Source organism: Antrostomus carolinensis, unplaced genomic scaffold (genome assembly GCF_000700745.2).
Source record: "Antrostomus carolinensis isolate BGI_N321 unplaced genomic scaffold, ASM70074v2 scaffold11818, whole genome shotgun sequence".
NCBI lineage: Eukaryota > Metazoa > Chordata > Aves > Caprimulgiformes > Caprimulgidae > Antrostomus > Antrostomus carolinensis.
In genome coordinates, this window is record NW_010335027.1 from 40,170 (window position 1) to 61,940 (window position 21,771).

General features: G+C 41.5%; 1 protein-coding gene across 1 annotated transcript in view; it reads left to right on the forward strand.

Annotated features, from left to right (window-relative positions):
- The window catches only part of CEP170B (centrosomal protein 170B), a 54,737-nt gene extending 39,414 nt beyond the window's left edge, over positions 1–15,323 (forward strand). Inside the window, 8 exon segments of the mRNA XM_029086592.1 lie at positions 1–52; positions 3,145–3,394; positions 5,544–5,703; positions 10,133–10,276; positions 11,837–11,925; positions 12,464–12,557; positions 13,897–13,948; positions 14,687–15,323. The exon segment at positions 1–52 is cut by the window's left edge and continues 1,717 nt beyond it. Coding sequence (XP_028942425.1) covers positions 1–52; positions 3,145–3,394; positions 5,544–5,703; positions 10,133–10,276; positions 11,837–11,925; positions 12,464–12,557; positions 13,897–13,948; positions 14,687–14,922 — 1,077 coding nt within the window. The 3' untranslated portion in view covers positions 14,923–15,323.
- Positions 15,324–21,771: the final 6,448 nt, after the last annotated feature.

A 21,771-nucleotide genomic window follows, 5' to 3' on the forward strand; every position in this document is an offset into this window, starting at 1 on the left:
GCAGGACCCGTTCGAGCAGTGTCAAGTACTCCTCCTCGTCCAGTAAGTACTTGTGCTTTTTGTTTCTCCCCTGTCCCCCTCCTTTGATTTACAGGCTGCACGTGGTTGCCAGGGATTGGTATCTGAGTAGTACAAGTGCTGCATCGGTGAGTATGAAAGTCTTGCATTAACAAGTGGTGTGGAGGTTCAAGTTTCTGTGGGTTTGGAGACAGCAGAGCATCTCTTATACCCAGTGAAGTGTTACTGTGGTGTTGTCTGTGAGGACACTGCAAACAGCTATTTCTCTCTCTTTTTTTTTTTTTTTTACCTCAGTAACTTTGCTCTTTGAGTAACCAGTTGCCATTTGACAAGAGCATGTTAGCCATTTTTCCATTAAAAAAGTAGAATTTAATGCCTCTCTAGTGCTCCAAGGAATTCTGTTCTGCTTTTCTTTTGACTTCTAAGAGTCAAATTTGCTCCAAGAAAGCTTATTATGGTGTTGATGACAGCTGATGTCCGAGTTTGCAGTTCTGAAGGTGTCTGAAACAAGAAATAAATGCCCCTGTGCTTTGGAGACTGTTCTCTTGTTCTTCCTGTGAATGCAGATGTGGGGCTGGACAGTACGCATTGATTGTCCCAAGAGATTCCCTCTGCTGTGTGTTTTCATTCACTTTTACCATAGGTAAGGCAGGTGCACGGTTGTGTTTCCCACACGATGGAGGTTTGGGGGCTGTCTTGCTCCCTAGCTGTGCACTCAACAGGCCCTTGCAATATCAACATTTGTCATGTTGAAATCAACCTTTAAGTAAATAGTGTGGACATCTGTTTGCTTAGGTTTTTAAGAATGATGGAGGGGCAAGGAATGGGAAGAACCCCTTTGTCTGGGTTTCTCAGGCCTGCTATTTTCACCAGATGTGTGTTTTTGTAAGGAGTCTTAGAGTTCTGGGTGTATCCTTTTCATATACTTTCATATAGTTGAAATAATTATCCTTCTTGCACTATTCATTTTTATTGCATGCTAAAAATGTTATTTGCTGCTCGTTTTAATTGTTTTAGTGCATCCAGCTTCCCTTTTATTTTAATGGGGTTTTTTTCTTGCACATTTGTATATGCTTGTAAATCAGAATGAGAATAAGCTAAAAGAGTATGTACTGTCTCTTCTCTTGCCTTTTTTGAGATGATGCTATTATTGACTTCTTGTTAAACAATAACAAATCTAAAACAAAATAATGTGGTCAGAGTTTTCCGAACAGGAGGCACTCTTTGCACTCCCTCTGCCTTTGGACTGCAGACTGCAAATCATTTGGAGAAAAATGATAAGTGTTGGCTGGTTCTTGGTTTAAATGAATTGGTTTTTGATTTCCAGAGCTTTGTAGCAGCATGCTAACACCTTCCCTCGTGCATAGTTGCAGCAAATGATGCTAATCCTTTCTTTGAATTAGTTGCTCTTAAAATACTAACCTCCTAATTCCTCAATAGGATTGTGGACCTTGCGCAGGCTCTAGGTATACTTGTGTACTTCATGCTTCATGGTGCTGTACCCACGTGTGTGATGCCTGTTCCTATACTAATGCTATTTTGGTGAATCAACACCTAGCACCCTGATCCTGGAGCAAAAGTGAAACGTTGATAAACTGAACTATTGCACTGTGCCATCAACACATTTTTGAGCATGATACAATAACCCTTCAAAACATTGAGTGCCAAGCCTTGAAATAAGGAGGCAGGTGTGGCTGATTCATTCAAGGTTTTCTTAAAGCATTTAGCTAACCACAATAGTGTCCAACTCTCCCAGTGGGAGAAAATTAATCTCACTAACGGAAGAACAGAATGAACTATCTGGCCATGAGATGACAAATGCCAGTAAATTGTTAGTTTGTCTGAAGAAACTTTATGTGAAACGCACAGATAACAGCAGAACAACCCAAGTTACCAGTTCTGAAAGCTAAGGGCCTGTCTCCCCTGCTCCTCGGTGTACACAGTTTGTTTATTCAGTAGAATTTGAATGGTACCAAGGGAGTTGATACTGATTTCCTGTGGCGTACAGGGGTAGAAAATCAGGCTCTTAATTTTAAAATTGCTGCTCAGTGACGGGGTGACCTCTTGATTCTAAATCTGTGTTTAAAAAAAAATAAAAATCTCTACTGCTGGAATATGAGCAAATTATTTTTTTCTGTATGTATTTTTTTTTTAATCCTAAGCCAAGATGTTTATATAGCTATAGCTGAGATAGCAATGTCTAGGAACATTTTTTTATTATACAGTAACTATCTGTGGTTTCTACCTCATCTTATAAGCCAAATAATTTTTTATTTTGTTAGTATGATCTATGATGCTGGCTTAATTTGCTTGCAGTGGTTCAGCATTATAATAATCTTAGTAACACAATGAAGCTTTCAGGTGTTGTGATTTTAAATAACTTGGCTGGTTCTGCGTTTGATGGGTCTTCATCTTCCAGGGAAGGACGGAAGGGAATGAAGTGGTATCTGTAGAGAGTGTAGTGAGGCAACGAACACTTGGAGCCCAGTTTTCAGATAAGGACATCTCGGTTCTTCTCATGCAAGGAGGACTTGGGTGTCTACAGATCTGCAGAACCAGTTGGGATAAGTGAGCAGCTTCCACTTGACTCCAGGGGTTGGAGCTGGTCAAGAGTGTTATTAATGCTGAATTGTGAGGCAGGAGGCAAACGTGGGCGTCTGGACTCTTGCAAATAACACCAAGCACTATAGTCTGTTCTTTACTCAAAAAAACATCCTTTTGCTTGTACTTGCAGCTAATTGGAAAGGTGTCTGCAGGCTTGAAAATTGGGCTCTTTTTAGAAAAGGACTTCTGTGGGACTATGAGGAGTCTGAAATGTGTGCTACTTGTACACAGAGCTTCTGTGCATGGAAAGCCAAGTCTGTGGTAGTAATTTACTGCATTGGAGTTGTTAACAGTCATTTTGCTTTTCCATTGGAATTTCCCACTCCAAATTTGTATAGTGAATGGGAGCCATGGAAGTGCTCAACTTTGAAATAAGCTCTGAGAATGTGCTGTTTGACTTAAAATCTGCACAGAAACTCTCTTTTCCTTGTGCTCTTGGGCTAGTTTTATGTTACCCTCTTGCCCTTTTGTAGTTATTCTTTACTGCTTTCCACGGTCTGAAACCAATTCATTTTTTATAAGCATCAAGGCGGAGACCACAGGGTTCAGATTACACTTCTACTTCGGAGGAGGAATATGGCTCAAATCACAGCTCCCCTAAACACAAACGCTCCCATACTTCAACAGCCACACAAACACCGAGGATACGTGGCTCTGGGCTGAGCAAGCAGAAGCACAATGGCAGAGAAACGGATGATGATGAAGATTTTGATGACCACCCTGACCCCTACAACTTCATGGCGCAAACAGCAGAGATAGCAGAAATAGCCAGGTGAGGTGGGGCTTTATGTATTGACCCACATGTTGAAAATGAATTTTTTCCTTCAAATCAAACCTAGGTGTGGAGGTAGAAGGAGAGACACTCTCTTGTTTGTGTGCCCCCCAGCTCCTTCATATCTGAACACTGACGTGTTCAGACTTGGAAGGTTTTCATGCAGCTTTACAGCCTGTGCTAGGATAGGCTGGTTGTACCTTCTCTCTAGAAAATGCCAAGGTGCAGGGCATTGTATCTTGGTTTGTTTCTTATTCAAGCTGTGAATGGGTCTCCTCTTGTAGCCTGAAGTCTGTCAAAAGATGTAGCTGTCTGTACCTGCTTATCTCTGCTTTCTGCTGGAAGTCGCTGTGTGTGCTCAGACCAGTTGGTGTGAACTGTCCTAATTCTCCGCAGAGGAAGGCAAGTGGATTAGCAAGACTGAATATGTAAGCTGTTGAAGCTGCTTTGCCTGAAGCTGGTGAGAGAGCAGTAAGCAGTCCCTGTGGGGCAGAAACCTCTTGGCTTGCCACAACTGAATCCAAACAAGAAAAATCTGTCTGGGCCCTGTGTATAGATGAGTCGTTGCTTAGTTTGATGTCCCTGGATACGGGACCTATTGTATACTGGTGGTCTGATGGTTGCCTGGAGGATGTCAGCAGTAAAGCAAATAGATTCTTTTTTTAAACAGTGGCATGTGAGGTTTGACATCTCTAATATGCAACTGTGTTATGCCAACTTTCCAGAAATACTGGTCTTCCATTGTACTGGCCATACTTGAAATACTTTTGACTGAGGAAACCGTCTTCTGTCTGCTTTTGGTCAGCGTTTCCACATCACCCATATCACTTGCCACACTGACCTGGAAAGGGCTTTTCTTGTGTGAATATTGCTGTCAGGCTGCTAGGGAGTGTGTCAGCCTTCAAACCAGGCTAAATTACCTGTGCCACACGAAGTGTGCAAGTGGGAGACGCTGGCTGCCCTCCTAGCAGCCTTCATAGCGCGGGAGAGCGCTCCAGGTTGCAGCAGCTATAAATAAATGGTTGCGTCAGCCTTGTCTGGCGCTGCATATTGCAGGGCTCAGTCACAGAGTCTGCTTCCTAATTGCAGTTCTGATTTCCGTTGCTGCTCCCAAATTAACTGGGAGGGGTTTAAAGGAGTCAGAGAGAGTTAAAAGAGAAAATGCCACTTGTTTACAGTAAGTGAATCACATAGTGGATGCCTTCGGTGACAGCTCTATCCAAACCAGCATCGGGGGCACCGTAGGCAGGCACATCAAACTGCTTTTTATTACTTACATTATGCATTTTCTTTCCAAGGAAATGTTTTGATGAACTGACAGTTTTCATATATTGCTTTGTTTTTCAAATTAAAAAAGAAAGTGTCTTTCAGATGAAGCTAGCTAGCTGGAAGATTTTTTTCTCTTAGAAGCTTTCCTTTAGAATTACAACAACAGCTACTTTTGGTCTGAAGGGGTTTTTTTAAGCTCTGCTAGCAACAATCCAGACCCTTAGAAACTGTTTATGAGACCTAGAGCAAGTAGAGCAGAGTACTGCAATTGCTGAGTGTTAACTGCACACCTGTCAAGGGGCTTGAAGTTTCAAGACTTGGTTTCTGAAAACCAGATCCCTCTAAGGTATGCCGTGCTTACCCTGGTAATCCCTCAGCCCTTCTGGAGAATGTGGCATATTTTGATTTACAGTCTATAAACTACAAGGAAGGAGGAAAGATAATTTGAGTTTTTATTATTTAAGTAACAAATTAAAAAGCTTTTCTCCTTGCATGGACTTTTTAAGGGAAAACAAAGAAGTTTCAAGAAGAAAAATTGACTGTGTTATATTAAAAAAAAAAAAAGGAAGTAGAGGGGATGGGTGGGAGAGCAATAACATAAAGTTGCTTTATGGATTGTCTCCAATATTTTTCTGGTAGTGTGTACTCACTACAATTTGCTTTTAATCAAATCTCTACTTTGAAGCTGGGTTCAGGAGGAGAGTAGATTTATTTTGTGTGCAGAGTGTTCCTTGGCACCCTAAAAATCCCCTGCTTTGCTAGCCTCTGCAGGGGTTATAGTTCCCACAAACTTTTTATAGGTGCTCTTTTTATATTTTATGAATATGAGGCCTGTTGTATCATGTGTCCTAATGGCTCTGCTGCGTGCCCTGTGCTTTAGGCTAAGCCAGACCTTGGTGAAGGATGTGGCCATTCTTGCTCGAGAGATTCATGATGTTGCTGGAGATGGGGACTCACAGAGTTCATCAGGGACAGGACCAAGCACCTCCCTCAGCTCTGTGCCCAACACTCCTGCTTCCACCATATCAGCGAGAGAAGAGGTAAGATCCCAAACGAAAGAAATCTCTGCCTCTGAATGCTGGAAAGTACACAGGGCACGGTTGTGGTGGGAGACGAGGGCAGCATCCCCAGTTGCTGCAGCACTGAAAAACCCTCATCTCCTGTCCTCCTAAAAAAGACCACCAGAAAGATTGACTGCTGTCTATTGAGGGTGCTCTTTAGTTTGCTGTCCTCTGAGCCACAGCTAGCCTTGCAAGAGGAGGGAGACATAGTATTTCCTAAGGATCTCATGGCCTCTAGACGGACTTTGGTCCCTGAAGTTTGCATCTGAGGAACAGGATGAGGTGGATGTGCTGCTCCGCTGTGCCAGGGAGCCGGAGCCTCCCTCTGTCTCGGAGAAGGCGCTGACTGCGTGCTCTGGCTGCACACTTGTGTATCAGCTGTGTATTTTTTACCTGCGTTCTGTCCTTTCTACCAGGGCTGTTACAACACCGTGCAGGTGGTACTTGAAACACTTCCCTCCATCTGTGTGTTGATGGATGAGGGCAGGGACTCTGCTCTCCAGCCAGCAGGGTGGGCAAGGAGGAAGGCAGTTAGCTTGGGAAGTGCTGTCCTCCAGCTCTTCAGTGAAGCTGTGGCTTCCTTCCAAACTACGTAGCACAGTTTGTCTGTGCTGGAGTGGGGAGGAGAGAGGCGATTTCTTAATTTGTCTCACCAGTGCCGCAGCGCAGGGACTCAGCTCAAACTTGGCTGCAAGGTCACCAGGAGGCTCCAGCTGTTAAAGCCAAATTGTCTTTGCTGCTGCTTAAATCCAGATTCTCTCCTGCCTACCACCAGCATGGGCTTAAAAAAAATACACAGCTCTTTATGTGCTGTTCAGATGGGCCTTTTGGCCCTCTGTTGTCTTTGACTGTTGTGAGAATTGAAGACATGTCCTAAGCAAGGTTCAAAGCTGAGGACCAAACCTGTTATCCTGCTAAGAGAGTACTTGGAGTCCCTGTGACCCTCCTATGAGCATCACTTAAGTTTAGGGAGATACCTTAGAAGATCAGGTGAGTGTGGCTGTGCTTATGTTAAGTGGAGGTCAGCTGCAGCCTGCTCAGGGAGGGGTTCTTTTAACCTGGGGCCGTTTGGAACCACAGTGCACAAGTATTTTGCAATAATTTCAGGCTCTGACATAGTGTTTTATTGCTTTGTTTTCTTGCAAGGATCACACTTGAAGAACTGCCTTTTGTATTATTCTTTCTGAGCAGTTAAGGTGACAGATCTGCCTTACTTCTGACTTGCAAATGAAATATTTGTTGTGGGTTTGTAAGGACCACTACTCAGCACCTGCTTCCTTCCAGAAAATCAGTGTACCCTTCACTGAAGGGTATGATTATAAGTCAGCTCATGCAGAGGTATATGTCCTCTTCTGCTAGAGGAAGAACACTTGCAAAACACAGAGTTTCTACTCTGTGCAAAATGATGGGCTCCAGAGCTCATGGTTGTGGTGCTGAATGACAGGATCACAAAGCTGGGATTGCTCAGACCCAGGCAAATCGAGGGTTTCTCTGCGATGTGGCTTTGCAGTGCTGCTGTGTGGGACATGCCATTTAGCCCCCTCACAATAGTCAGAAGAGCAAAGGTGAGGCTATGTCATGCCTTAGGTAATTCTCACAGCAGTACCTACTGCTTGAGCAGTCTGAGATCTTACAGTGGTGTAAATGAGAAAGCACTGGTATGAGCCAACGAAGACAAATCAGGAGCCATAACCTTTGGTGTGTTTACCCAGTGATGGCTGCAACCATCATAAAGGCTTTTAACTGGGCTCACTCCAAATAGGGTTGGATAGCACTGTGATCTCAGCAGGGCCAGTGGTTGGGAGGCCATTTGAGTTACACCCAAAATGCCACCATGCATCAATGGAGCTGCCCTATGTTAGCAATAGCCAGGAACAGGTTAAGTCAGCAGGACTTTATACTGGTGATGCTGAGATGTGGAGCTGAATCCTGAATAGCTTGGGATCCTGAATGGTGCATCTTGGGGGTCATGTTATGAACAGGAGCAATAGAAACTGATGTGGGTTTAATAAACACACATCTCATCTTTAGAACTGGGGTAGAATCAGCAGACACACTTCCCTCAAAGTGCTGCTGAATCTGTGCTAAAATAGTTATTTTGGCTTAAAGCAGGGAAGTTGCTAGGAAATACCTGAAGATCAGTGTGTGCTAAGCACTGTGAATTTTATGAGTGTTTAATAAACAACTTTATATTAAATATACTAGGAAAGGACATAGTGATGAGAAATAGCTAATATAGTTACAATAGTAATGTATTGAAACATCTGAGGAAAGAGACTATGTGAATAAGAAATACTTGCTCTTTGTGACTGTCTCTTATATGCTCTGGCTCTTGCAGTGTTGTATGCCATCCTGCTAGCTCTTGATTTTCTACTACTAAATATTTATACCTATTCTAATCAAGTGGGGAAAAATGGGGGAGAAGTAAGTTCTGATGCTGGAATTGCTTTTGAGGGTTTAATACCATACCAAAAGCTTTGCTTTGGACCAGTGTGTGGCACAGCATTTCCCAGCCTCAAATGAATTGCTTTTTAAATTATTTTTATTACAAAACTTGGTTAAAGATTAAAATCACAAGTGTTCTCTTAAAAGTTAAGATGGAGCCTTAGATTTAAACCTTATTGTTCACGTACTATCCTTTCAGGTCTGGTGTTGACTTGGATGTTTGCCAGGGAGGTTTTCAGTTTCCCCAGTGCATGTTTTGGGGTATTTTTTTTGGTTTTGTAGCCTCAGCTGTGTAGTTTATAATATCCCAGATTCCTGGCATACTGAGCAGAGTACTGCTACAAATTAAACAAAAAATCTTTGAACAAAATAAAAAAAGAGAGTTCAGCAAGGGTGAAACCTTCATGATTCCTGTTTACCAAAGCCGTGTTGTTTGGGATGCCTTGGGTTGTGAGTGTTTAGGTTTTACAGGACCCAGCTTTCTGCAAAGCTGAGCAGACAAAATGAAAGCTCGGCTGCTGCAAGAGAAGTCAAGTGGGTCATCCCAAATCACAGCCACTTCTGCAAATTTTAACCCTGCGTGAAATTCTTCTTTTTTTTAAAGTTGATAATAATAATATAGCAAAAACTTAAGAGCCCGATTATGTTTAAGTTGTTGTTTAATGTACTCAGTGTGAGTGTTGGTGTGACAGAACAGAAAGCATGAGGAAAGACCAGGTCACATATGAAAATCTCCTGGTGATGGTGGAGCAGGTGCTGTCCTTACCATGTTTTCAGCTGGTTGTGCTGAGAGCTGCTGGACTGTAGGAATATCTTATTCCCTTCTGACACTGTTTCACTGCTGCAAGCAGCCTAATTTACTGTTTCTGCACTTCATGAAAGGATGCTTAAAAAAAGAGAAGCTTATTAGCTAAACATTTCTGTTGTTGTGCTGCTGTACCTTAATATCTCCTACCTTTTGCCTGTGTATAACCCAAGTGCTATTGCCTAGAGTGTGAGGAGCCTGTATCTTGGATGGCACATGGTTCCTCACAAGAGCTGTGTGCTTTGCCAACCAAAGAGCCTTCGGGGCTCTATGTTTAGCCCATTCTCTGTGCTCAAGGGGCTGCTGGATATCACCCAGCACAGTTGGTTTCGAGGTAACTAGGGAGCTGCCCGAGACCACCTCTGCAGAACTGGTTGGTGACCAGGACCTCCACGGGCTTCAGTGCATGCAGAGGGTGGGGATGGAGTGCTGGTCCTCAGGAATGTGCTTTTGGGAATGTCAACCCAAAATAACCCCAAACCATGTGTTCTCTTTGATACTTGCTGGCACAGTCATTCACTAGCATTGATCTCTTTGTTTCTGTTTTAACACAGATTGCTCGTAGATCTTTTCGGCTGGCATATCCATCTCAGGTGCACTTTCCATCCCATTATTTTTGTATCTCTTGTCTTGTCACTGTTATTTTGCTCCCCTTCTTTTAGAGTTTTTGTCTGTCAGTCAACTGAACAGGGGTATGTGTCTTACCTTTTCTGTTCTTCCTGTTAATTATTTGCATTATCAGTGGTTTTGTATTTCTTTTTCATCTCTTCCATGTGTTACTAAATGGTTTATGAATAATTTTACTGTGGCTTTAATGTTGCATTGATTTATTAAAACATAAGATATGGGAAAACAGGGCCTTTTTGAGCTTTAGCCTAAATTAAAAAAAGGCAAAGATGTACTTTTCAACTACATGCTCAAGTCTCAAAATTCTAAAGTGGAATAGCCCCACTGAGTTTTGTAGGATGACTCCAGTGGGTAGAAGCTTACAGGATTGGGGTCTAGTCATTTGCTTAGGAACCCATACCTGTCTGAACAAGACTTAAATGAATCAGTGCTCCTCTGGGGCTTGCCTGAAAATATGCAATACCTGCAGTGAGTGCCTGTGTGCCTCCTTCCTTACTAATTTTTAATGACTCATTACTCATTATTTCCAAGTTGGTGCAGCACATTCCAGAAGCAAGTCTGAACTACCAGAAAGTGCCTCCAGGATCAGTGGAACTGAAGGATTTTGACCAAAATATGAATGATAATAGAGAAGAGGATCCCTCAAGAAAAACAAGGACAAGAAACCGTGAGGAGGCACGCCACCTTTTTCTTTACTTTATATATGATATTGTTCTAAACTGCAGGATGTATACCTGCTCTTTCTGATCTGCCAAAGGAGGCTACTCAAAAAAAAACCAAAAACAAAGCACTTCTCAAGAACCCTTACTTGTAGGTATAGAAACAGTGTTTAAAAAAAAAAAAAAGGGGAGCAGAATCATCCTTCTTGCTGATACTGACCTGAAGTTTCCTCTCTTGTGTAAAACTCCATTGAAACCTGAGGCTTGGTTGCTTGTTGTTCAGGAGGAAGTGTTCAGTGTCAGAGCCCACTTAGGCTATTTCACTGCTCTTTTAAAGAAAACCACAAATATCTCAGCTTTGAAATCTGCAGCACTGATAGTTTAATGGCAAGAAACTGTGTCATGAAAAAGTTGTTCCTAATCAATAAAGGCACCTTATCTTTCTGCAATGGGCATGCTGGTCAAAGCTGCCCATAGAACAGCAGTGGTAGGATCTGGACTTTATGAGGAGTTTCTGCAGCTGGGCTTGAGCACACTGTGCAGACAGAAAGCCACTTGTTCTGTGTTGTTCCCTCCAACATGTGCAATTTGATGCAATTCTTCTGGAGTGAGAGAGCAGGGTGACCTGGAAATCACTGGGATGATGCTAACATGTGAGGAAGCCTGGCCTGAAACTTGAGGCTGGGGATGGTGTTGGAGTGAGGGCTGTAACAGGATGACAGTGACAGAGAGCAGAGGAGCAGGCTGCTGATGTGACACTCAGCTGCTGCTTCTGCTTGCTTTTCTGCCTTCTGGCTCCAGTTGAGAAGGAGGAGCTGAGGCAGAGGCTCTGGGGAGACAGTGTGGGCAGGAGGGGAGAGCTGTGCTCCAGCACAGGCACTCTGCTGCTCTGGAGGGAGAGTGAGACTCAGACAGGCTGATGGAAGGGAACTTGGTACCAGTCCTGTCCTGTGACTGACTTGAAGCAATCCCTCACTCCCCTGTAGAGATGTGCTGAAGCTGAATAAGAGATGCAGGTTCAGAATGCCCCCAGCTGATGTGGGCTTTCTTGGCTGAAGCCTGGGGGCTCTTTTGAACCACAGGACTTGAATATTTGTGGTTCGATGGTTTTTTGTTGTTGTTTTTAATAAAGCAGAGTGTAACATGCTGGGATTACATGGCTGTGAAGGTTTCTTTAACTCATCTAAATTACATTAGATGGTTTCAGTGAGACTGCTTGTGGGAGTTTTTGCATTGTCATTCGGCTTTTAAGGGGTTTTTTTTTGCGGGGGGGGAGAAGGTGCCTATGAGGCTTGGAATGTCTCACACTTTTTCTTTCAGATATGCTTAGTTATCTTACTGCAGGCAACTCTCTCTGTACACTCCTCAAGAAAAAAAAATCCAAACAAGTTGATCTTGATTGATCTTTTTGCCAAAGTGCTGCAACAAAGCTGCATGTCATCTTAATCTCCCTTGAACTTCAAATATCATCCCCATACATTAAGATGTTTCAGTGGAGATCATTTATTGTAAAAATTTCCATTTTTGTAATATGCTGCTTCTGCTAAAAGTTCTCTGATCTGCCCTTATATTTTAGGTAATCTTTGACAATCTGATGTTGAACCCAGTGTCCCAATTGTCACATACAATCCGTGAAAATACAGAAAACCTAGCTGAAAAAATGAAGTAAGTAACTTTTTAGCCCTGGTCTGAAATGTTGACTTGCTGCTGAGTTTGTTGGCTTGTTACTTGTAGAAGATAAGGTGTTCTTCTGGAAAGTCTCGTTATCAAGATGCAGGAAACTGTGTGTAGTGAATGAGAGGTAACATGATTATTTACCAAAAATCTTTCCCTCATATGTTTGGCCTTTGGAATTTTAATGCTGTATTTGTAATGCCTGTTGATGCCTTAACTTTGAAATGTTGCCTGTGCAAAGAGTTGGCAGATAATGTATTCCTGTTGGTGGATTGTACCCTCTTTTCTCCCCTGTCCCAAGGCTCTTAGAAAGCCTGCAGGTCACAAAGGCTTGTGAAAACCTGTTGTTGCTCTAGAAGACATCAGTTAGGGAAGGATTTTGGATTGTTCCTAAATCAGCTGAAAGGGGCTTTGTCCAGTCGCTAATCCACTAATCTCCTTTGTTGTCACATCTTGTGATAATTAAGTCTTTTAAACAAGCAGCTTTTGGATGGCCATTTTAAGACCTGCTCCACTTTTCGTGCTGCAGGATTCTATTTCAAAACTCGGAAAGGACCTGGGAGGAGGTGGAGGCCAAAATTAATTCAGAAAATGAAGTGCCAATTCTGAAGACCTCAAACAAGGTAAGACCATGTGAACAAATGAAATACTGAAGGTTTGCATTCATTAAAGCCTTGTAAGGACCAAAATAACAAACTTTGGCCCTTTTCAAATCCATTTCTGAAATTTTTAGTCCATTTGCATGTCTTGAACTGCTGGGGTTTTTTTGTTGCTGTTTGAAGTATGAGAAAGTAAGTTCCTCCAGCTGTTATGTTTCACCAAACTCTTCCCCTCTCCCTTTGTGATTCATCTTTAAACAGATGTTCAAGTTCAGGGTCATTAGGCCTCATTTAAACATCTACCAAAGCATCACCTACCATGTGGTTGCCACAGCTTCAGTTGTAGTCAAATGTTTCTTGTGAATGTTTTTCTTCACCTGTAACTGTTCGATAACAGGGCAATAAAAAATCTTCAGCCCTAGGGTGGTGTTTGTGCTCTCATGACCTCTTACTGTCATTTATGGGAACTGCCAGTAGGGATTTAAGTACAATAATGGACCCAGCAAACATGGTTAATGCTAAACAGACATACAACTGTGCAGGACCTGTGTAGCTCAGTGCTACAGTGGTATATATGTCACCAGTTGCTTTGTCTGGTCTAGGAGTTGAGTTTGCAAATATCTTTGTGCATTTGGTATTAAGGAGGATGTGGAGGAGCCTTTGTACAGTTAATCTGGCCAGCATTTCAAATCTAAAATGCACTGTGGCTATGAACTGGCTGGTGTAGTAGCAATTGGTGAAATGATGCAGAGCAGACGCACCTAGATACAGATCACAGAATCATAGAACAGTTTGAATTGGAAGGGACCTTTAAAGGTCATCTAGTCCAACCACCCTGTGGTGAGCAGGGACATCTTCAACTAGATCAGGTTGTTCAGAGCCCCATCCAACCTGACCTTGAATGTTTCCAGGGATGGGACATTTGCCACCTCTCTGCGCAACCTGTTCCAGTGTTTCACCACCCCCATCATAAAAAATTTCTTCTTTTTATCTCATCTGAATGTACCTTCTATTAGTTTAAAACCATTACCTCTTGTCCTATCACTAAAGGCCCTGCTGAATTGTCTGTCCCCATCTTCCTTGTAAGTTGCTTCTAAGTATTGAAAGGCCGCAATAAGGTCTCCCCGGAGCTTTCTCTTCTCCAGGCTGAACAACCCCAACTCAGCCTTTCCTCATAGGAGAGGTGTTCCATCCCTCTGATCATCTTTGTGGATACTAGCTTTGTCTTTTCTGTTAAATAACCAAGATTGGAACTGTCCTTGAATCTTCTTGAACAGATAAGGCAAGAAGGAGTAAGACTAGATTACTGTGTCAGTTGAGTACTTTGTTATTTAATTTTCCATTCTGATGCTTTTGTTTTTAGGAAATCAGTTCTATCCTGAAGGAGCTCAGGAGAGTTCAAAAACAACTTGAAGGTTGGTCATGTCAAATGTTCTTTTTATCTCTCAAATGCTGGTAACTTGTACAAAATAAAATAATGTGGCTTGAATTGCCAGTGAAAGCTGGAAAAGGATGCAAAAGTTTAGTTTGTTAGCATAGTGCTCTCTGATGAGTGCATATGGAGCAAACAGTAGATTTATCTTGTGCTGCCAGTTTTTAAGAAAATTGTTGACTTCTGCAATGTGGAAGCTGTTACTGTGGAACTGCTTTGTTTCTGTTAATTAGCATATTTCCATGAGATGAACTGGCAAAGGGTCTGTTCTGAAATAATATTTAGCAGTTCTTTCAGCCAATAAGCTGTGCTACACTTCTTGGACTTGAATTTTGCACAGAGAGCTCTGTGCAATGGAAAAGGCAAGACAAGCTCTTGCATCATCTAGAAGATTAATAAAGACATATGGAAACATACAGGCATCGTTTTGGGCTCCTGCTAAAAGCTTGCCATTTGGCTGCTGTAGTTTGTCTTTTCCAATTTAACCAGAAAGTTGAATGTCCTCATAGCTTCAGTTTGGGGAGTGATTTTGCTTGTTAAAGCTGCTTAGGCCTGAAGGTATTAATGAAGAAAAAATATTGTGACTAAGATGAATGCAAGTACTGCCTACAGTTCTAGTGCCTTCAAAATGAGAAGGCCTACTGCCTTCTGATTAGAAACTCTGCTGACTACTGCTAATATGTCTGTGTATGTCTTTTCCCCCCCTACCCCCGTCTCCCAGTCATAAACGCTATCGTTGACCCTACTGGAAACTTGGATGTAGTTGCCAGTAACAAAGCATCTTCTGCTGCTAAACAATCTTCAGCCACTAAAGTCAGGACTGCTAACACTTCTGGGTCCACACTGGAGACTTTGTCCCCAGCACAGATGAGAAACTACACGCAGAAATCGAACTGTGGGTCTTCTAGCTTACAAGATTCAAATTTCATTCCAGATGGAGAGAAATACGTGATCTGATACAATATTTTGTATTGCTATCATGTTGTAATCTACTGTCGCATTAGTATTGTGTATGAGTGGTTTGTGGACAGTTTGTGTGGAGCAGTTGTTTAGATTGCTAATACATTGCACAAAAAAAAAATAAATCTATGCTGTGAGGGTGATTGGAAAGTCTGTGTATGCCTTTGAAACAAGACTAGCACTGTGGAGCAGCACATATTCAGCATAGAGGCAAACTGATTTTTAGAAAATTACTTATTCTTCCATTGTGCCATAAGAAAACAGGCTTTGCATTACGCTCCATTCAATACTGCCGAAGCTAAAGTGTTCCTGCATTGCCTGTTTATAACTATTCAGTTGTAATGAGGCGCAATTTTAAAAACCCACTTTTTTTGGTACTATATTTGTTTTGGTATTTGTTTGGGTTTTTTTGTTTTGTTTTGTTTTTTTTTTTTTAAGTGTACAAATGAAACACTACAACTCTGTTGGAATCAATGTGCAAATCCAACAGAATGATCGTGCAATATCATGAGTTTCTAGGAGAAACTCTTACTACAGTTGTGTAAGAAGTCCTTTTGAGTGGTTGTACAAAGGCAAGTACACAGTGTATCCTTTTTTTCGGTCCAAAAACCAAAACAAGACAGAAAACCCTTTTGTTTTTCTCATGGGGAAAGTGAAAAGGTTAATAATGGTATGGATAAAAGACTACTAATACATTTGCTATTTTTGATGATGTTTTAGGCCCAAAATTTGGGGTGGGTAGGTACAAAAAGTCATGTTTTACAGTTTAGCTTGCCAAATTTTAATTATTTCGGTACCAATTCTGTCTTTAAGCTGCTTTCCCCCCCGCCCCCCCCCCAAATATACAATCTTTTTACAGTGAGGTACAAATGCTTTTAGCTGGCCAAAGACTAAAATGTTTGTGATTAGCTAATTGCTAAGAAAAACATCTGTTCAAATGGCTCATGTAATAAACTTAATTGCACAGTTGCTGTGAACTACTGTTCACTTGACAGCACTGACAAAAATAATGGCTTAAATGTAGCTCCACCTTTATGGCTAGTTCTGTTATGAATCTTTTTTCAATGCAAAAGTGCTTAAAGGCCACCATTCTGTGGTATTCTTCAAAAACTATTCAACAGTGTCAAGCACTTGGTACATTTGGGATTTTTGTCTGTGTTTTATTTTTGATCTGTTATAATCCTAGAACACTAAGGATTATGTGCAGTTGCACTGAACAATTTCTTGTTTAAAAAAAGCTGGTTTTTGTATTCTGTCTTTCAGTTAAACTGCAAAACACCAAGTAATTTTTGTTGCTTTAAGAACAAAAGTTTTGGTTTTGAGGGGACCTCTTCCGGACGTGTTTGCTCCCAGTTTTTTCTGTCTTATATCAATTTAGTTTTCATTCTTCCTGGTCAATAAACATTAATCAGGTAAATAAATTATTTTGTAGCTGTGGAGGATACAGTAAACACTGGGAAAGGTGAGCAGATGAGTTCCACTTTGCCCTCATACAGTGTGTAGTTTAACCAGTGAAAATGGTTTCCCAAGCTTGACTGCTTCTTGTGTGCTGACTTTGTATTTTGGGGTGAGTAGTGGATTCCTTAGTTAGCTTCAGTAGTTACCTGAGCTTTTCTACTAGAATGTTGTAACAGTGGGAACCTGTTAAAATAATTTCAATAAATAGGGGTGCTCACAAAGTGTTATCTTACTAGCAAAGACCGTGATTGCTTTCCTGGTGAAGCCAGTGAGAGCTTTCTATCAATTTAAGCAGAAACAGGATCTGTCCTAAAATGGGAGTATGCCAACAAGCCATTAGTTTCTTTTGAATGTGCAAGATGCTGGCTGGTAAACAGTAGGTGCAAATATCCTTCCAAGATTTCCAGTAGGTTATAAGACTCATCTGCTTGTGTGAAGATGCTCTTCAATGAAGAAATCTGCTGGATTTCACATAGATGAATGCAGAATAAAAAAAAGAATTTGCCCTTGATGTTCTTCTGCCTGTAATATATGCACTATCTGAATGTGTTAATTCAGTTGTTTATTCTGATCTGTGTTTTCTTGAAATACCTGTGTCCTTGATTAATATCATAAGTGGTGGTATCATTCCTGACATATGAGACACAATTTTTCAAGCCCTTCTTGGTTAGGGTTTGAACCAACCAGGTGCTACCCCAACTCACTAGGAGTTGAAGGACCTTCACAGATAAGGTGATACCATTAGTTTCAGTTTTGCTGTAGAGATGTGTGAATTATTCAGACATCTGACTTTTATTATTATTTGTTACCCACATTTCCATGTCTTTGTGGCTATGCTCTACTGGATTTTGTTTCTCTACAATGCGTCCTTGATGGGACTTCTGTTTACTTTCACTTGAAAATTGCTTGATTCTTCTTTAATTCTTGACTACATCAGGGATGAATTTTCTTCCTTAGTTGCTCTGTTCTGAACTTGAGAGAGCCCCACAGGTACCTTACATCAATTAACCCACAAAATATGGTACCTCTTCAAGTGACTAATAAGGATGCAGCAATCAGTGTCTGTTTACGATTTGGTGATGCGTGTGTGAAGGGGAGGAGGATGCACAGCTTGATTTGTTTGATTTATGACTCAGCCAAATATATAAAATGCTTCTGTGTTCTGACACAACGTTCATCTTTGGATCTTTGCATTTAAAACAATTTTGCTAGTCAATGATGAATTGCAACATATTATTTCTTGTGTTCACTGCTTCTGCAGCGCACTCCATTTGCCCCTTGTCTGCTCCAGATAAACCAAAGAGCGAGCCACCTGACTTTACTCCTTCAGTCATCGTTCATTCTTACAAGCAGTACTGTATGCAACCATGAAAACATGCCTCTGTGTGACTCCAGATGTGTAGTGGTGTATCTGGGTGGCCCAGGATCAGTGCATAAGATACCTGTTGGCTTCCATGAGCTATGGATGGGCCTTGCGTTGGGCTTGGTAGGGGGGATATTGACCTCTGGGCCACTCTCTTACCACATTGCTTTCATGTGTTCTGTACCTGACTAAGGAAATGTAATGAGGGGTGGGATTTTCAAAGTCTTAGGGAAGCAAGTGCTCAGGTCCTTTTGGGTGCCTGATGCCATGAGCACCTTTCAAAATCCCAGCCCTCAGCTCTTCCACTATACTTGAAAACCATGTTCTTAGTACAGCGCTCTCAAATGTAAAAACCTGTTACTCTGTTCTGATGGCGTGAATGTAAATTCCTGCAAGAATGTGTACCAGCTTTGTGAGGGAGGACCTAAATGTATCTATGGGGTTATCACGTTGTGGTCGTGCTCCAGGAGAAAAGAACCTCTGCATCATCTTTAAGTATTTTAGTAAAGGTACAACTAGTGGAATGTTTACATACAGCCTACTGAAAAAAAAAGAGGAGACAAAAAAGAAAAGGATGAAAGTGTAAAGTATTTAAGTGCAAGATTCTGCTAGTTTTTTCTTGTTTTGCAGATCACACTAGCTATTTTTGAAGTTCAGTAAATGTGTATAACTTTTGCAAAGACCAGACAGAACTACCTGTTCACTTTCGATGTGCCCCGTGCTGAATTGTGCCTATTTCACTCTCTGCTGTTGTTATGCTGCTGATTCTGCTGTTCTGAACTGTTCACTGGATCATTCCATTTGCATGCAACACAAATGCAAGCTGAGCTGTCTGAGAGTAAAGCTGAAACACGTTTGTATAACTTGAATTGATTGACTTTCTCTTTTCCACACCCTCTTGAAGTGCTGTGTATAATTTTGATTTGTTTCTCCTGCCCTGATTTTTTTTTCTGCTTTTGTTTTTTTGAATGGTAATTTATTTTTGTTTGGATTATAGGCAGTATCTGTACATTTTGTTTCAAGGTGATATTGTGGATGTCTTTAAAAAACAAATTGTTATTTTATATAATTTTATCATAAAGTTGCTCTAATAAATCATTCTTTTATCATGTGACAATGATTCTGGATTTTGTGTGTTAATTTGGGGAGGTGTATGTGTTCAGTTGATTAAATTTTTCAGCTGCCTGTGTACATTGGTGTTAAGTGCAGTGTAAGAAAGAACTGTCAGCAGCTGGAGACTCACAGTGCAACTGGATCCATCCTGGTGACACCTGTGGCTGGGGCAGATCCCTCTCCAATAGTACAGGAGTCCCCTTTCCCCTGCCCCTGTCGTTGCAGGATTGGAGTCTGCAAGTCCCCATCACCTGAGGGTGGTCCTACTTGTAAGTATGGTATGGTATGGTGATAGTTGATTTAATTTTTAGTACTGTTTTATTTCATTGCTATGATTAACAGTAGTAGTTAAATTCAGCCTGGATATGGTCATTCCCCAGCAGGTGTGTGATTACAGAAAAGCATTATACACTCATTCTTGCTCTCACCTTATATGTATATATTTTTTCTGTGTATATATATATATATATTGGAGTTAATGTCTCTGTGAAATTATTTTTTTTTTTTCCCTTTATTCTGTCACTGTCCTTCCCTCCTGCAGTTCTATCTGACCTTTGCATCTTTCCTGGCACTTTTGAAATAACATTAATTCCTCCTTCCCCTCTGCACAGCCTTCAGGTGCCTGCAGCTTCTCCCACCCTTCTTGATACCATACAAGACTCTGGCTCCACATTGTCTGCATTAGCACAGCTTCTGTAGGAGGTAGATGTGTAGTACATGTGTAACTGATTAAAAAGAAAATAAAATTGCATTATTTGCCAGCAATAACTGAAAAGCAGACAAAGGGGGGCAAACAATTATATTAGAACCTAACCAGGAGCAGTGGGAGACTTCCCATCCTCTGGTGACCTTTGCATTAGATACTTGGACATGAGACCTGTTATGCTTAATGTTTTAGGGAGGGATTTTGTGTTTAAAAAATAAAAAAAAAGTTCTGCCTCTCTTAAAAACCTTTCTTAAACTTAATTTGTTTACACTGTGTGTGCAGAGGAGGCTTTTTGTGTTCTCTAAAACACAGGGTTGGGTTACACACTAACTGTGTTGCCTCTCCACAGGCTTCCCCACAGTACTGAGTGGTATTTGAGTTGGGATCCTATTGCAAAGTGCCCTTTTGAAATCGATAGTGCACCCACTTCGTTAATTTTTAACAATCTGACTGAATAAACATAAGAGGCAGTGGAACTGTGGCCAAAACTATTTGCAGCATAATGCAAACTGCTATCTGGCAGAATTTAAAAATAAGGGGTAGATGGCAAAAGTAATCATCTCCTCTGTGCATTTTCCTGTGGGGTGTTCAGCTGCAATCCTGCCAGGCTCTTCAGTGCCCTTGGCTGCTTTGGGAGACAGAGCCTGGTTTCCACATGTGTATAGAAGGGGACAGCTATCAAAGCACTGCCCTGAGCGGGGTTTGCAGGATCCTTCCTTAGAGCAAAACTTTAGGTCACTGAAGGAACAGGTTCTCATTTTTTGACGTCATGTGAAGATCTACCAATAGACCCTCGTTTATGGGGTCCTGCCTATGCGATGGTGTAGGAGGACCATGGCTTTTTCAACAAGAGTGTTTGTGGACTGTTCAAGAGCAAAGCCCTCCTGGTCTCAGCTTTTGCTGTTGGGATGAGGTTGGCATGGGGTGACAGTGGGTGTGCTGCTTTCCTCAGGAGGAGTACAACCATTTGGATACAGCCTTGCAGGTACTTGGAGCACCTGCAAACAGGAGTGTGCTTGATGCGGTTATCTAGAAAAAGTGTTTTATTTTAATGCATTGAATTCTTAGGTCTCTGAATGACATGGGCTGAGCAAGGGAAGCCAAAAAAAAAAAAAAAAGGTAAGAAAATAGCACTTACTAGGACTCTACCCTCCTTAAGCATTTTTTCCTCCTCTGAACAGAAATTACTGAAAATACTGTACTTGCCAAAAGAGTTAGTGCCAGAAAAGGCTTGTTCAACAGTAATGTGTCTGCCTCTGTCAACATCCAACTCATGGGAACCATAGAAAGGGGAAAAAAAAATACAAACCCAACATGTGGCACCCACCTGGTGCCTGGGGACATTTCGTAGACAGGGAAATAGCCAGAGGAAGGGGTGAAATTCGGTTTCAGCAAGAGGACCTGTGGCTTTAGCACAGCAGTAACCATTGATAGCAGGTCACGCTTTTGGGTGGTACATTTCTCCCAGGGAATGGGTCTCCCTTTTAGCTGCTGATAGCTGGGCAGGCTCAAAGAGGATGGGCTATAACACAGCCTGTAACACACCTTCACCACGGGCAAAGCAACCTCCGTGTAAGCAAGAAAAATATTATTTACCTTCAGGAGGACATGAGGATAGTGATTGCATCGGGCCGGTGGTTTCCTGGGTTGCCAGGTACTTTGCAAATCGAAGAGGAGGAGTGTAATTTTTGTAATACACACATTCAAGGCAGACAGCATGTATTGGAGCTTTTCCTAATACTTGTAAGTCATCTTTCCTAGGCGCAGCTGGAGGGTCAGTGCCACACGAGCAGTGACAAGACTGAGACAGCAAAGGGCTCTCTGCAATCACCTGAGCTATACAAATCACCAATTTTTTATTTTTTTTTCAATTGAAATCTTTTTCTAAACAAAATGCAACTGACAAGCATTTAATTTTAGGTTGAACAAAATGATTCCAAATAAGTGTTAAATATTTCAAGTTAAATGATTCAAGTCTAAAGTAAGATACTTCGATGTATTTATGGAATTTTTTTTAAAGAGTTGAAATGGAGCAAATCGTTAAATATATTTCCAAACGAATCACAATTATTTTATTTAGACTTTGAAAGTTTCTCTAGGCTTGTCAGCTGAATCACTTCCCAATTCTTGTCCTGAAATAACTCTTCTCTCCTCCCCCCCCGCCAGAGCTCATTTGAATATACCATCTTTTGGCACAAGCATATGT